Source organism: Thalassophryne amazonica, chromosome 12, assembly GCF_902500255.1.
Source record: "Thalassophryne amazonica chromosome 12, fThaAma1.1, whole genome shotgun sequence".
Classification (NCBI taxonomy): domain Eukaryota; kingdom Metazoa; phylum Chordata; class Actinopteri; order Batrachoidiformes; family Batrachoididae; genus Thalassophryne; species Thalassophryne amazonica.
Genome location: NC_047114.1, coordinates 6529035 through 6546397, shown reverse-complemented (window position 1 = coordinate 6546397; position 17363 = coordinate 6529035). Strand labels below are relative to the sequence as shown.

Sequence of the window (17363 nt, the reverse complement as noted above, 5' to 3'; positions counted from 1 at the left end):
CACCATTTATTTATAGCTAAATGTATAAGGGCAGATTATGTGGAACAAAAATGTTGAATATCAGAATTTTACTTGCACAAATGTTGACTGTAAATTATTGTTTCACCTGCTCATGGTAGCACATCATTTATGGTCCTGTGTTGCCATCTGTCTGTCCATGTGTCAGAATCACTCAGAGTTGGGGAACCTCCCAAAGACAAAGTGATAGTTTGACTTGCTTTCTGGGGTAATTAGTTAAAGATATCTATGGGTAATAGTAGACAAGAATATAAAGTCAAATGTCACCTTTCTGTTAGCCACGTCATTCTTTTTGACCTTGGGCCAGCTTGACAAGTCAAACTCAAGGTCATAACTGTTTAACTCAAACAGTTTGGAGCCTGTATGGAGTAAAGATAGTGGAACGTTTGTGGTAATCGGGAAAAATTGGTTTGACTTTGAACAGAATTGATTGAATATCAAGACGTCGGAGAACCAGATATCAATCAATCAATTTTATTTATATAGCGCCAAATCACAACAAACAGTTGCCCCAAGGCGCTTTATATTGTAAGGCAATGCCATACAATATAACTGTTAGGTTATATTGTATGGCAATGATGTCATATCCTCCAAGATATGACATCACTGAATCACAGAGAATTAATGTGCATGAATAGGTGTCAAACATATTAGTTATGGGTGTTAAACTCTCATGAATACCCCTTCCAGTAATTTTGTCATCAGTCAATCATTCATGTTAGAACCATTTTTATTGGAGGCCAAAATTTGTCCATTGGGTATTGCCAAGGCTTTGCGTCTGTCCGTCCATCTGTCTGTGCTCAGAATAAGTCCAGTCCTATTCCTGCCATGGTCTTCACATTCACAGGGAACATTCTTGGGACACAGACCTTGGACAAGTTCAAAGATGACTAACCTTGACCTATTTTAAGAGATCAAAAGGTCACGTTCTGTTTGTTATTTTTATGCTCATATGGCCGAGGGTATTTTAGCGTTGTGCTATATTTAAATGTAGTCCTTCCAAAAGTCTTCAAGGCATATCAGCTGTACCTCTCAGGGAACTCTGGTTACGTTTTTGTTTTTGTTTTTGTACTTTTAGCTGTCATGTTAATAACCTAACAGTTATATGTCAAAAATGTTAATTTTGTAATGGTAATTAATGATTTAATCTTATATTAAAAAAGAAATGTTAATATTTTGTTCTATAATACCTGTAAATATGCTCAGTAGCAATTTGAATGTGGATTATGGGAAGAAAGAAATAGGTGTATTCAAAAAGTATCTTACCTTTGGCCATGAAAAATACAATTACTCACCTAGAGATCTGAAATCCAAATCATCTTCAAAGTAGTTTCCTTGGGACTGCACACACTTCTCCCAGTAGTTCTGCCATTGTTGGAAGTATTCCTGGAAGGCCTCTTTGGAATGCTGTCCAGCTGGGCCATCGTGTTCTGCATGATCTCCTCCTGCAGCTCAAATGGAGTGCGTTTTAGTGTTGTTTTGATCTTTTGGAGGGGGGGCAAAATCAGAGGGAACCGTGTCAGAAGAATAGGGAGCCTGACGCATCACAAGACTGCTTGAAGAAGCTTGAATCAGTTGAGCAGAATGGGGGGGCATTGTCATGAGAAAGCTGCCAACTTTTCACCGCCTACACATCCAGTAGTGTGTTTTTTTTTTTTTTTTTTTTGTTTTGTTTTTCCCCCCACTGGGTGAAGGCCGAAGGGGGATTTTGAAATTAACCCCTCTCACACTTTTAGGAGGAATTTTGGGAAATGTGGTACAAGTCCTTGTTATAGGTTGGTAATACGCATATTGTAATATTGTACAAGATTGACACATTTTGGCAGAGTTATGGCCCTTAACAAACCTAAACAGTGCCTGTTTCATGAGTTGGTGTCTGCATTCAGACATCAACTATCATATACCTTGAAATGTCATCAGAATGTAGCAAGCACTTGAACCAAAGCAGCATTTGCCAGCGGGTGATACTGTGCCTTTAGAGCATTGTTTTTTTTTTTTGTTTGTTTGTTTTTGGGTTGTTTTTTTTTTAGAAAAATAACTTTGGAGAAACTTTTGTTCATTATTTCTATCAATTAGAACATTTATTCACCAGTTTCATATCTGAGGTTTGGGGATGCAGATAATGAAGTTGGTCAGTGCCTCTGCAGACATATCACTAATTTGCATTGAAGCATTTTGCATGTGAGTACAACAATTTCATCCTCATGCCACATAAATACATAATGAAAAAAACTTCATGAAGATGGTAAACGTGCAAGAGCTGTTTGTGCTTTTGTTATTTTTTTCCCAGAGTGCTTTTCACCCCAGGTCACACTGATGACCACATGGCCCTCCTCCTGGAAGAGGAGCTGGTGATCTTTTCTGGAGATTGCATCCTGGGTGAGGGCACAGCAGTCTTTGAGGATCTCTATGAGTACATGAAATCCTTGAACATTCTGCTGGAATGCAGGTCTAACCTGATCTACCCAGGTGAGCCAAACCATGGGGACATTATGAATTCTCACCAGCAGCATTTGAAAAAAGAATTTATGCACAACTTGATTTTTGGAGGAAATCTGTTGTTCACGCAGGTCACGGCGGCGTGGTACACGATGCTGACTCGAAGATCCGAGACTACATCAGACACCGGAACCAGAGAGAGCAGCAGATCCTAGAGGCCATTCAGTTTGGACAAGGGACACCCTTATCCTCCAAGGAACTTGTCAAGATGATCTATAAGGTCTGGACAAAAGTTGTGGTTAGTTGTATGATTTGTGCTTCAGGTTCACATCAAGTTCTCTGCAAAACTCCCAAAAGTTTGGGAAAAACTCGTTTAGCAGGTAGCATGCCAGTATGATGGCTGTAATTCAGTCTTTTGCAGATTACAGCTTAATTTTTATTCTTCGGGGGGTATAAAAATGATCAGCGTGTCCGTTTTCACCTGTTAGTGAGGTATCTCAATAACCAGTTGACTAATGTCATTCATATTTAGCATAAGAGTGCACTTGAGAAACACTTTGTATTGCTGATTTGCGGGACCGGTGGGGGGGTGTATGTCATCTCCTGATGACTCTTGTAAAACCATTTGATTCCTAACAAATAGGTACTTCTCATTGCTTGTTTTCCAGGAAACCCCTGAATACCTGCACAAGGCAGCTGAGATCAATGTGATCCATCACTTAAAGAAACTGGAGAAAGAAGGAAAGATTGGCCTGGGTACGTTCTCTTTTGTTGTCAGTGTTCACATTATAATTTACATTTTTTAAAGTATAAATTCCAGATCAGCAGAGCTTATTTTCTCTCACTGACTGATAGGAGTGGGCGGTACACCCGCATCATAGTCCTCATCCTCACTGGTGTGATAGTGCACCGCGATATGGATTACACTGAGAACTTATTTCCCCTATAATAGTACAAAACCTCTGCCAGGCCAGAAATGTTTGGCATTATTTTTAACCGGCATCATTAAAATAAACAAATATCCATTCATTTGAAAACCAATAATCATTTCACAGCAGTTCTGATCAGCAAAGCAGCGCCGAGGCTGTGAGGGTCAGAGCCTGAGACAGAGGTCGTCTGTGCGGCCATTAATTGTTTTTTTATTGCAAGTAAAAATGCCTGTTAAATCCTTTTTTAAAGCACCTTGACAGTTGCACAAATTTGATCCCTGCACTAAACTGCATGTACTGTGCACAAAGAAAAGTTTGAAATGTTTACAGATATATTATCTCACTCATGAGAAGGAATTAACCACCAATCCATTCACCAATCCATTACTCTATATATATATATATATATATATATATATATATATATATATATATATATATATATAGTGAGGAAAATAAGTATTTGAACACCCTGCCATTTTGCAAGTTCTCCCACTTAGAACCCTGTACTAGCAAGGTGTATCTAATAAAGTGACCTGTGAGAGTATGGTTTCTGTGTCTGTGTATATATATATATATATATATATATATATATATATATATATATATATATATATATATATATATATATCCTTCGGTTTTACAAGTTCTCCCACTGAGAAATCATGGAGGGTCTGAAATTTTCATCTTAGGTGCATGTCCACTGTGAGAGACATAATCTAAAAAAAAAAAAAAATCCAGAAATCACAATGTATGATTTTTTTTTTTTTTTTTTTTTTTTATAATTTATTTGTATGTTACTGCTGTAAATAACTATTTGAACACCTGTGAAAATCAGTGTTAATATTTGGTACAGTAGCTTTGGTTGCAATTACAGAGGTCAAACATTTCCTGTAGTTCTTGACCAGGTTTGCACACACTGCAGCAGGGATTTTGGTCCACTCCTCCATACAGATCTTCTCTAGATCTTTCAGGTTTGGGGTTTCAACTCCCTCCAAAGATTTTCTATTGCGTTCAGGTCTGGAGACTGGCCAGGCCACTCCAGGACCTTGAAATGCTTCTTACGGAGCCCCTCCTTAGTTGCCCTGGCTGTGTTTTTGGGGTCATTGTCATGCTGGAAGACCCAGCCATGACCCATCTTCAGTGCTCTTACTGAGGGAAGGAGGTTGTTTGCCAAATTCTCGCAATACATGACCCCATCCATCCTCCCTTCAATACGGTGCAGTCGTCCTGTCCCCTGTGCAGAAGAGCACCCCCAGAGTATGATGATTCCGCCCCCCATGCTTCACGGTTGGGATGGTTTTCTTGGGGTTGTTCTCATCCTCTAAACATGGTAAGTGGAGTTGATTCCAAAAAGTTCTTTTCTGGTCTCATCTGACCACATGACCTTCTTCCATGCCTCCTCTGTATCATCCAGATGGTCACTGGTGAACTTCAAATGGGCCTGGACACGTGCTGGCTTGAGCAGGGGGACCTTGCTGCCCTGCAGGATTTTAAACCATGACAGCATCATGTGTTACTAATGTAATCTTTGTGACTGTGGTCCCAGCTCTCTTCAGGTCATTGACCAGGTCCTCCTGTGTAGTTCTGAGCTTTCTCAAAATCAGAACCTTAACCCACAAAGTGAGATCTTGCATGGAATCCCAAACCGAGAGAGATTGACACTCATCTTGTGTTTCTTCCACTTTCTAATAAATAATCAGAACAGTTGTTGTCTTGTACCAAGCTGCTTGCCTGTTGTCCTGTAGTCCATCCCAGCCTTGTGCAGGTCTACAGTTTTGTCCCTGGTGTCCTTAGACAGGTCTTTGGTCTTGGCTATGGTGGACAGGTTGGAGTGTGATTGATTGAGTGTGTGAACAGGTGTCTTTATACAGGTAACAAGTTCAAACAGGTGCAATTAATACAGGTAAAGAGTGCAGAATAAGAGGACTTCTTAAAGAAAAATTAACAGGTCTGTGTGAGCCAGAATTCTTGCAGGTTGGTAGGGGATCAAATACTTATTTGCAGCAATAACATACAAATAAATTATTTTAAAAAATCATACATTGTGATTTCTGGAATTTTTTATTTTTTTTTATTATGTCTCTCACAGTGGACATGCACCTAAGATGAAAGTTTCAGACCCCTCCATGATTTCTAAGTGTGAGAACTTGCAAAATCTCATGGTGTTCAAATACTTATTTTCCTCCACACACACACACACACACACACACACACACACACACACACACACACACACACACACACACACACACAGAGTGAGGAAACACATCAGCTTGGGACTCCGACGAGGGCGGTCACTTCTCCTCCACTGTCCCTTATCTCTTAACCTTCAAGTCCCTACTTCACCAGACTGTGAATTCTTCAAATTATATTGGATACTGGATCTATTGGATTAACCATGGAATTGATCAGCTGGTCTCTGAACGCTAGTGACACCATCTTTTCTACAAGAAGGACAGGGCCGGGGGATTCTACCTGCCCAGATGGAAGTATCCTGTGGGCTATGTTCTCGACTCCTGTGGGGGTCATGGCGTGTTGCATGCTTTGCACCTTTCTCTGTTGAGGACATCGAGGATTTATTCACTTTTGGTCTTATGGTAGCAGGGCTGGTACTTTCTGGCTTATGTGCTGCCCTGATCTACCGGAAAATTGGCAAGACAGCGGCATCAAGAACCACGGCCCCTCGCTTGTTTGTCATGATTAAGGAGTTGGGCAAGGCAATGCATTCTCAGACTGCGATGACTCTTGAACTCAGATGCAAATTTGGATGACATCTTGGAGCAGATGCGCGCCTTGCAGATAAAGATGAAGATTTTGGAGGCTGGGGAATATTCTTAATTCATAATTAGGAATATTCTTAATTCATAATTGGGATTTGGTTGTTCAAGTGAAGCTGTAAAAAGTGTTTTTCACTGCTCAAACCACAACACGGCAGGCTCATCAGCCTGAAGGACAAATTGCCCTGCTGTTTTCCTCCAGAGGAGTGTCTTCGGCCTTGGTGAACATTTGGCTGTTTATCTCAACTCACAAAGACAATAAATTGTTTCACAGGACTGAAGCATGCTCCACTCCCTCTCCCGCTTCTGCTCACATCATCCCTTCCCTTCTGCGGGACTGGTGTGGTTTTAGCTGCAGCAGGTCCCCGTTCCTCCCCCCAAGCTGACGGTGGCGTGACTCAGGGTTGCTGCGTGGCCTTCACCCACTTGCCTCAATTCGGATAACGGACTTCTTCAAATTTAGTGCACATGAACAATGTCAAATGTGTATGTGCTGTCTTTAATTCTGATGTGTGCCATTATTACGCTAAACAAGTAATAATTGTGGACTAATTGCTGTCTGAGGTAACTGGAGTGCAAACATAATTTCTCCACTGAGATCAATAAAGTATATCTCATCTCATCTCATATATATTATAAATAATTACCTTTGACAAGATTCCAAATGCATTCTCCACTGCACGACATGCACAATACAACCGGTAGCTGAAGATCATTTCTCTGTGATTCTGGGAGAGATGGTTTCATCAGCCAGGTTCTGAGAGCAAATGAGTCATCGGCTACAAAATTATTATTTTATATAGCGCGGCGACAAGCAGGACAAAGCGGGATGCATTGGCACAACGAATTGTGCGGCAGTCAGGTTCGTGCATGTGTCAGTGTGGCTTTACAGATGTATAACTCAGCCCAACATATAATTTAACAGCCATGGATTTGGTTACATTGTGAGTCTGTTGTGTGAGCCAATGAGTTTTTATGCTACAGGTTCGTTTAAGCCTGAATGTGTAATTAAGCACGGCCACAAATCTTTTAAACATATAAAACTGTGTAAAAAAAAAAAAAAAAAAAAAAAAATATATATATATATATATATATATATATATATCTTTGCGTCATTACGTTTTTCACCCAGATTTTGATTTTAAAGGAGCAGATTTGAAAATGAAAGTAGTCCAGGTTAAACTCTTTCTCAAAGTAGAAGGTTCTCGGAGAATACATTCCTCCTTTAAGGTCACGCGTTTCACAAAATATATTCCGGATCAAATTCAAGATAAAAGCCCTCATTTTTTAGGACATTGCCCATCTTCTTCCCAGGTTTCGTCTACATGCTCTCACAACATTTTGAGTTAAATGTTACTATGTCACGTCTTGGGTGGTTGGCTCTCACTGCGGTATTGTATCACTTCCTGTTCCGGAGCACAGCAGTGTTTTGCTGTATCTGTTAGCTGTTTAATCTGCATAGTTAGATTGATCTAGATAACGATTTGTTTCACAGTGTAATCTTCACATGCCTTAACTAAAGCACTCCCTCTGCTGAATCACCTCTAAATTATTTACACATTATTCACTTTGTGTGTTTTTAGGAATCTGCTAGCTTAGCGCAGCTACTAGCTCTTAGCCGGTTTAGCATGGCAGCTTCTCCTGTCTCTCCCGCACTTCTCTGCTCTGGGTGTGAAATGTTTAGTTATTCCTCGGCCTCCTTTAGCAGTAATGGTAGTTGCTTAGCCGCCGTTAGTTACTCCCTGGCAGATCCCGAGCAGCCGGGAAAGCAGGCTGACTGGGTGACTGTGAGGAGGAAGCGTAGTTCTAAACAGAAGCCCCGTGTACACCGCCAACCCGTTCACATCTCTAACCATTTTTCCCCACTCGGCAACACACCCGCCGAGGATCAAACTCTGGTTATTGGCGACTCTGTTTTGAGAAATGTTAAGTTAGCGACACCAGCAGCCATAGTCAATTGTCTTCCGGGGGCCAGAGGAGGCGACAATGAAGGAAATTTGAAACTGCTGGCTAAGGCTAAGCGTAAATTCGGTAAGATTGTAATTCACGTCGGCAGGAATGACACCCGATTACGCCAATAGGAGGTCACTAAAATTAACATTGAATCGGTGTGTAACTTTGCAAAAAGAATGTCGGACTCTGTAGTTTTCTCTGGGCCCCTCCCCAATCGGACTGGGAGTGACATGTTTAGCCGCATGTTCTCCTTGAATTGCTGGCTGTCTGAGTGGTGTCCAAAAAATGAGGTGGGCTTCATAGATAATTGGCAAAGCTTCTGGGGAAAACCTGGTCTTGTTAGGAGAGACGGCATCTGTCCCACTTTGGATGGAGCAGCTATCATTTCTAGAAATCTGGCCAATTTTATTAAACCCTCCAAACTGTGACTACCCAGGGTTGGGACCAGGAAGCAGAGTTGTAGTCTTACACACCTCTCTGCAGCTTCTCTCCCCCTGCCATCCCCCCAATACCCCATCCCCGTAGAGACGGTGCCTGCTCCCAGACCACCAACAACCAGTAAAAATCTATTTAAGCATAAAAATTCAAAAAGAAAAAATAATATAGCACCTTCAACTGCACCACAGACTAAAACAGTTAAATCTGGTCTATTAAACATTAGGTCTCTCTCTTCTAAGTCCCTGTTAGTAAATGATATAATAATTGATCAACATATTGATTTATTCTGCCTTACAGAAACCTGGTTACAGCAGGATGAATATGTTAGTTTAAATGAGTCAACACCCCCGAGTCACACTAACTGTCAGAATGCTTGTAGCACGGCCCGAGGGGGAGGAGTAGTAGCAATCTTCCACTCCAGCTTATTAATTAATCAAAAACCCAGACAGAGCTTTAATTCATTTGAAAGCTTGACTCTTAGTCTTGTCCATCCAAATTGGAAGTCCCAAAAACCAGTTTTATTTGTTGTTATCTATCGTCCACCTGGTCGTTACTGTGAGTTTCTCTGTGAATTTTCAGACCTTTTGTCTGACTTAGTGCTTAGCTCAGATAAGATAATTATAGTGTGCGATTTTAACATCCACATAGATGCTGAGAATGACAGCCTCAACACTGCATTTACGCTATTATTAGACTCAATTGGCTTTGCTCAAAATGTAAATGAGTCTACCCACCACTTTAATCATACTTTAGATCTTGTTTTGACTTATGGTATGGAAATTGAAGACTTAACAGTATTCCCTGAAAACCCCCTTCTGTCTGATCATTTCTTAATAACATTTACTTTAATGGACTACCCAGGAGTGGGGAATAAGTTTCATTACAGTAGAAGTCTTTCGGAAAGCGCTGTAACTAGGTTTAAGGATATGATTCCTTCTTTGTTATGTTCTCCAATGCCATATACAGTGCAGAGTAGCTACCTAAACTCTGTGAGTGAGATAGATTATCTCGTCAATAGCTTTACACCCTCATTGAGCACAACTTTGGATGCTGTAGCTCCTCTGAAAAAGAGAGCCTTAAATCAGAAGTGCCTGACTCCGTGGTATAACCCACAAACTCGTAGCTTAAAGTAGATAACCCGTAAGCTGGAGAGGAAATGGCGTCTCACTAATTTAGAAGATCTTCATTTAGCCTGGAAAAAGTCTGTTGCTCTATAAAAAAAAGCCCTCCGTAAAGCTAGGACATCTTTCTACTCATCACTAATTGAAGAAAATAAGAACAACCCCAGGTTTCTTTTCAGCACTGTAGCCAGGCTGACAAAGAGTCAGAGCTCTATTGAGCCGAGTATTCCTTTAACTTTAACTAGTAATGACTTCATGACTTTCTTTGCAAATAAAATTTTAACTATTAGAGAAAAAATTATTCATAACCATCCCAAAGACATATCTTTATGTTCGACTGCTTTCAGTAATGCTGGTATTTGGTTAGACTCTTTCTCTCTGATTGTTCTGTCTGAGTTACTTTCATTAGTCACTTCTTCCAAACCATCACATGTCTATTAGACCCCATTCCTACCAGGCTGTTCAAGGAAGCCCTACCATTAATTAATGCTTCGATCTTAAATATGATCAATCTGTCTTTATTAGTTGGCTATGTACCACAGGCTTTTAAGGTGACAGTAATTAAACCATTACTTAAAAAGCCATCACTTGACCCAGCTATCTTAGCTAATTATAGGCCAATCTCCAACCTTCCTTTTCTCTGAAAAATCTTTGAAAGGGTAGTTGTAAAACAGCTAACTGATCATCTGCAGAGGAATGGTCTATTTGAAGAGTTTCAGTCAGGTTTCAGAATTCATCATAGTACAGAAACAGCATTAGTGAAGGTTACAAATGATCTTCTTATGGCCTCAGACAGTGGACTCATCTCTGTGCTCGTCCTGTTAGACCTCAGCGCAGCTTTTGATACTGTTGACTATAAGATTTTATTACAGAGATTAGAGCATGCCATAGGTATTAAAGGCACTGCGCTGCAGTGGTTTGAATCATATTTATCTAATAGATTACAATTTGTTCATGTAAATGGGGAGTCTTCTTCATGGACTAAGGTTAATTATGGAGTTCCACAAGGTTCTGTGCTAGGACCGATTTTATTCACTTTATACATGCTTCCCTTAGGCAGTATTATTAGATGGCATTGCTTAAATTTTTATTGTTATGCAGATGATACCCAGCTTTATCTATCCATGAAGCCAGAGGACACACACCAATTAGTTCAGATAAAACTGAAGTTATTGTACTTGGCCCCACAAATCTTAGAAACATGGTGTCTAACCAGATCCTTACTCTGGATGGCATTACCCTGACCTCCAGTAATACTGTGAGAAATATTGGAGTCATTTTTGATCAGGATATGTCCTTCAATGCGCATATTAAGCAAATATGTAAGACTGCTTTTTTGCATTTGCGCAATATCTCAATTTAGAAAGGTCTTGTCTCAGAGTGATGCTGAAAAGCTAATTCATGCATTTATTTCTTCTAGGCTGGACTATTGTAATTCATTATTTTCAGGTTGTCCTAAAAGTTCCCTGAAAAGCCTTCAGTTAATTCAAAATGCTGCAGCTAGAGTACTGACGCGGAGTAGAAGGAGAGAGCATATTTCACCCATATTGGCTTCTCTTCATTGGCTCCCTGTTAATTCCAGAATAGAATTTAAAATTCTTCTTCTTACTTATAAGGTTTTGAATAATCAGGTCCCATCTTATCTTAGGGACCTCATAGTACCATATCACCCCAATAGAGCGCTTCGCTCTCAGACTGCAGGCTTACTTGTAATTCCTAGGGTTTGTAAGAGTAGAATGGGAGGCAGAGCCTTCAGCTTTCAGGCTCCTCTCCTGTGGAACCAGCTCCCAATTCAGATTAGGGAGACAGACACCCTCACTACTTTTAAGATTAAGCTTAAAACTTTCCTTTTTGAAAAACCTTATAGTTAGGGCTGGATCAGGTGACCCTGAACCATCCCTTAGTTATGCTGCTATAGACTTAAACTGCTGGGGGGTTTCCCATGATTCACCCAGTGTTTTTTTTATTCACCTCTTTTTGCTCTGTATGCACCACTCTGCTTTTAATCATTGGATATTGATCTCTGCTGTCTTCCACAGCATGTCTTTTTCCTGATTCTCTCCCCTCAGCCCCAACCAGTCCCAGCAGAAGACTGCCCCTCCCTGAGCCTGGTTCTGCTGGAGGTTTCTTCCTGTTAAAAGGGAGTTTTCCTTCCCACTGTCGCCAAGTGCTTGCTCATAGGGGGTCGTTTTGACCGTTGGGGTTTTTCTTTATTGTATGGCTTTTGCCTTACAATATAAAGCGCCTTGGGGCGGCTGTTTGTTGTGATTTGGTGCTATATAAATAAAATTGATTTGATTTTAAAATTGTTCTTTTTGGGTCCAAGGGCACAGACAGTTTGTGAGATGACCCCCAAACTATGAATTCAAGCTACAGTTCACAGTGAAGACAGTGAAACATGGTGGTGCAAGCATCATGATATGGGCATGTTTCTCCTTCTATGGTGTTGGGCCTATATATCGCATACCAGGTATCATGGATCAGTTTGGATATGTCAAAATACTTGAAGAGGTCATGTTGCCTTATGCTGACATGCCCTTGAAATGGGTGTTTCAACAAGACAATGACCCCAAGCACACTAGTAAACGAGCAAAATCTTGGTTCCAAACCAACAAAATTAATGCCTTGCAGTTGTGAAGAAATCATGAAAAACTGTGGTTATACAACTAAATACTAGTTTAGTGATTCACAGGATTGTAAAAAAAAAAAAAAGCAGTTTGAACATAATAGTTTTGAGTTTGTAGCGTCAACAGCAGATGCTACTATTATTGTGAACACCCCCTTTTCTACTTTTTTTTTTACTAATAGCCCAATTTCGTAGCCTTAAGAGTGTGCATATCATGAATGCTTGGTCTTGTTGGATTTGTGAGAATCTACTGAATCTACTGGTACCTTGTTTCCCATGTAACAATAAGAAATATACTCAAAACCTGGATTCATCTTTTTAGTCACATAGCACTACTATTATTCGGAACACTACTGTATACTTTATAAAAACAATATAACCCCTAATTGTCTTGTTTGTACAAGAGCTAAACCTGGACTAGATTTATTGCAAGTAAGACCAAGTAAGGTCTCACATACAAGCAATTTCATCTGGTGTCATTGGTGCATAAATAACAGTAATAAAATGAAAAAAAAAAACACTTCTGAAAGAAGTAAATTTGCTCTTTTAAAGATGAAACGCTGGATGGAAAAACTTTCTGAATCAGTTTTTCCATGCTTTACTGTTTGTCACTCTCACACTGTGGCTTATTTCAGCAAACTTTGGAAACATGAAGGTTTTCATCTGTAAAATAAAGCCTTAATGTGTCGGAGCTCTTTTTATTGGAAGACTATGATGGAGATGCTGTGGCTCAGCTCGGCTGGCTGTCGGCGGGGAGGGGCGAGCAGGCAGCAGTCCGTTCAGCACAAACAGCCTGGCTGGATAAAAAAAATATAATGCCACTACGCCGTTGTTCCATTGTCTGGGAAGAACCCTGGTTTTAGACAAACTTTGCAGCATCCAGTCACTTGTTCCACGTCTATCGCAGCAATCCCAAACCCCAAAACTCATGCTTCCTTTACAGTAGCCATGTTTGTTATTGTGTGAAGAAAACGGGATGGGGAGGGGGGAGCTACGGAAGGTCCTGGGGACAAAAACGTGCGCCGCCGCAAGAGGAGAAAAAAACTCACATTTTTTATTTTTTAAATCGTCCGCAACAAAAAACTCGAATGAATCGATAAAATTGATATATCGTCCAGGCCTAATGTCAGCAGAGACAAAAAGGCCCTGTTTAGACTTCCTACAGAGTACAGTTCTGAAACGCACAGCGCGAGTCCACTTTGGGAGTGTTGAACTCTAAACCTGAGCACCAAGTTAAGGCACAGGAGGCGCAGTTAGATTTACTCGGCTAATCAGTCATCAATCATGGGTGTGTTTACCTCCTGAGCTGCCTTGAGAAGTTTCTGCGGCTCCTCTCAAGGTGTGTCTCATTCCTGCCCCACCTCCTCTTCCTCTGATCACCTGATCTCCTCCGTATGTTACCAGGTGTAGGTGGCACCCTTCAGCTACCAGACCAGAAAATGGGTGTTCAGTAAACCTGCCTTTCTGAATATCGTGCCGTCTAACCAGCAGGAAAACTCTGCACTCAACTTTAGTCTGAGTTTTTACTGCTCTGTGGTGCAGTCGCTTTCTGCTGTCTGGTGATACTGATTCACCAACACTGCTTCCCGACCTCATCTGAGGAACAACATGCCGTTATGCGCAAAAATGACAACGTGCTAATGAAGAGAGAATTCCTGTGAGTTCAGTGGATGCTTCCAGGAAGCAGGTGCAGAGAGATGCGATAATATACAAATAATCAATGTTTGAGTTCAATGGTGCAAATTAAATATTTGTTCCATTGAAAGAATGTATAACATTCATTAACATTAATTTATAAACAACAGAAAAGGGACTTACATTTTGGTGTGGTGCTTTGATATCAACAGTTCAACACAAACTAGAAGTCCAAAATTGTTCTCAGTCAACTTGGAAAAACACTCTGACACGCCCCCCCCCCCCCCCCCCCACAAAAAAAAAGACTTCCTCAGGCCAGCGAAAAATCACATCAGAAATTTGTCTGGCTTTTCATCCTAACAGCTCTTCATGCCTACAGATGGCTTATGACGTAGTGGATTTGGGGGTTTTTGTGTGTCTTAGAAGAGGTAGCACAGTCAATTAGCTTGTTTAAATCATTATGTCAGCAATACAAACTCCATGTTTAGCTAAATGCCGCCCCCACTAGTCTGTGCATGGGCGGGGTTCACCCTGCCTTCACTGCGCATGCATCATTTGGGCCCACAGCAGCTCTTCTGAGACTAACTCTCTACACCCAAAGTGATCAAAGGGAATAATGGGATTATTAACCATCAGATGACAAGGTAAAACCTCGTAAATCATTCTAAAGCCAGTTAAGGTGCGTTTACACATAACCAAGACGCGTTACAAATGTAATTTTTCTGTCATTCGTGACACGTTCCTGACGTTCTTAATGTGACTTAACCCATCTGAATATGTTTCTTCATAGTGCGTGTTGGTGCGTGATATTCTTGATATTCGTGGAGCATGTTTTTGCCTGTCAAAAAAATCTTCCACAAATGTCACACATCACCCTCATTTCGTCTCATGTCGTGGAGGTCGCAACTGAGCGTATTGATCCGTCTTGATGAGTAGTGATCCTTAATAGAAAGTGACAAGGTGGTGGTGATGGTGGTGGAGGTGATGGTCTAGTGGTTAAGGTGTTGAGCTTGAGTTCACAAGATCATGGGTTCAAATCCCCGCCTGACTGGAAAATCACTAAGGGCCCTTGGACAAGGCCTTTAATCCCCTAGTTGCTCCTGGTGAGTGCCTTGTATGGCAGCACCCTGACATCGGGGTGAATGTGAGGCATAATTGTAAAGCGCTTTGAGCGTCTGATTCAGATGGAAAAGCGCTATAGTCCATTTTACCATTTCACAGAGAATCCGAACCCTGATTGTATGATCTCACTGGTGAGATTTTAGTTTTGATTGGATATAATCAATGGTGGGCACTGTTCAGCTAATCTGATAACTGATAATTATCGAAGATAATGTTTTTGTTAGCAGATTAGCTTTTCAGATAAGTTTTAAAACCATCATTGTACCAAATTGTACCATCAGACTTTGAGCGTCTGATGCACATGGAAAAGCGCTATATAAATGCAGTCCATTTAATAGAACATGACAACATTCGTAGTGGTTCCTGTGATGGTTCTTGGAGCCCAAATTGTCACGCGTTATTACGAAGTGACACGGAAACTGTCAAGTTTTGACACGACGTGTAACATGGCGTCACATTTCACTGCGAGCCACGACGAATCAGTTTTCTGTCACGTGCGCACAATTAAACTCGGCTCCAAATGTCGTTCCACAGTTCCTGCTGAAGTTCATCAGGATGCTCCTGTAGGTGTTCCACCTGCTTTTGTAACCGATGAGCGGGAAAACGAGTCTGAGCAACCAGAGGAGCGAAAGGAGACTCACGTGCAGCCAGACATCTCTGCACCTCCTCCAGTCCGGCGGAAGAAGAAGCGCGCACACAATTAAACCCTGCTGCACCGCATTCAGTTTGATTGCTGACACCAAGTCGGCTGAAAGTCTCATTTCAGTGCTCTTCAGCGCGCTCCTGCAGGTGTCCCACCTGCTGCATGTGCCTGATGTTTGGGAAAATGCGCAAGACGAGAGCCGCATGAAGCCACACATCTGGCTCTGTCCTCCTCCTCCTCTCTGCGCCACTCCATGGCACAGAGCCCAACTACGCATGCAGTCACAAAGTTCTGAAAAACTGGAGCGGTCTGAATTCGGTTGGATGAATATGGGTGTGTGTGTGGAGACAATTCACCTCGTTCACAACGCAGAACTTAATGATGCACTGTTACGCGCAATAGCGCGCAACAACGCGGAACACTATTCTTGACCGTGCGTAATGGTTCCTGATAGTTCTCCAGAAACACGTGCCATTAATCGTAACGTGGTAACAGGTTGCAGCAGTTCCTGAGGACACCTGACGCCTCTGCCCCAAATCATCACATTCATGATCAGCGGCCAAAAATGTGTACTTCGTGGCATTCGTGACTTGTCGTTATGTGTAAACGCAGCATTAAGCAGAAACTAAGCCGTTTTAGGCAGAAATGAGGCGATAATCGGTGAGTCGCTACTGATGCTTTGAAATGACAGAGGCGCAGTGAATGCAGCATCAGCAGCTCATGCTGCTGCTGCGCTCTGATCACTTCATCTTTTATGATGAAATAATGCTGAATTTATATGGTAATGATTGTTGTACAAAAGCTTCAGATATCTGTCGCTGAGATAGATGATGACTGGAGGCAGTTTGAAGCAGAAACGAGGTGATAATCAGTGAACCGTGGCCGATGCACAGAAATGATGCATGAGCAGTGAAGGCAGGGCGGGCTGATTTTTAGGGGGACCGTTCGGTCGGCGACACCAGTCGTCTAGTCTGAGTAGTCTGCCTAATACTCCAAGAATAGTTTACATTACAATTACAGTTTTTTTGTTCCTGTGATTTAGAAAAAGCTCACTGTGTTGTTAAAATTAAATTTCTAAAATGTGTTTTCTTTTTTCTTTTTAAGTGGCTGAATCCTCACAGAACAAATGGAAGAGTTTGCTGTGATCAGACGGTGAACAAATGAACAGTGTGTGTTTTTTTTTTTTTTTTTTTTCTTGGTAAAAAATGAAGTTCCATCTATAGACATTTTACAGTTTGTGTTAATTTAATGATCATTGTTTATTTGTCAATGCCTGAAACACTAGCACTATATATATATATATATATATATATATATATATAAATATATAAATTTGACTGTTAGCTGATTGTATACTGTAGCGCCCTCTACAGTCTGAATTTAATGACAGCAATTTGCCGTGTAAAGCTACAGTGTGTAGCATTTAGGTGTGTTGATTGGTGTATAATTTACTTTCAGCAACAAATTGATATTGTCATATGTGTAGTTTGAGTTCTTCATTTCCGCATGGGAGTGGGCTCCCTCATGGAGCCCACCATGTTCATGCAGTAGCCCAACAGGGACAAACTTCCTCCAACTTTTGAATTTTGCAAAAAGCAGAGTAAGTATGTGTAAGACTGAAAAAACAAACAAAAAAAATGAATCTGTGGTTGCTCCCTG

At 41.1% G+C, this 17363-nt stretch overlaps 1 protein-coding gene across 2 annotated transcripts in view; it reads left to right on the top strand.

Annotated features, from left to right (window-relative positions):
- lactb2 (lactamase, beta 2) overlaps nt 1–17005 on the top strand; it is a 42118-nt gene extending 25113 nt beyond the window's left edge. Inside the window, exons 4-8 of one of the 2 annotated variants that reach the window (XM_034183692.1) lie at nt 2309–2487; nt 2589–2737; nt 3126–3213; nt 16809–16881; nt 16925–17005. In XM_034183692.1, coding sequence (XP_034039583.1) covers nt 2309–2487; nt 2589–2737; nt 3126–3213; nt 16809–16849 — 457 coding nt within the window. In that variant the 3' untranslated portion in view covers nt 16850–16881; nt 16925–17005. The remainder of the gene's footprint in view (nt 1–2308; nt 2488–2588; nt 2738–3125; nt 3214–16808; nt 16882–16924) is intronic. The other variant, XM_034183693.1, reaches the window with a different exon arrangement.
- Nucleotides 17006–17363: the final 358 nt, after the last annotated feature.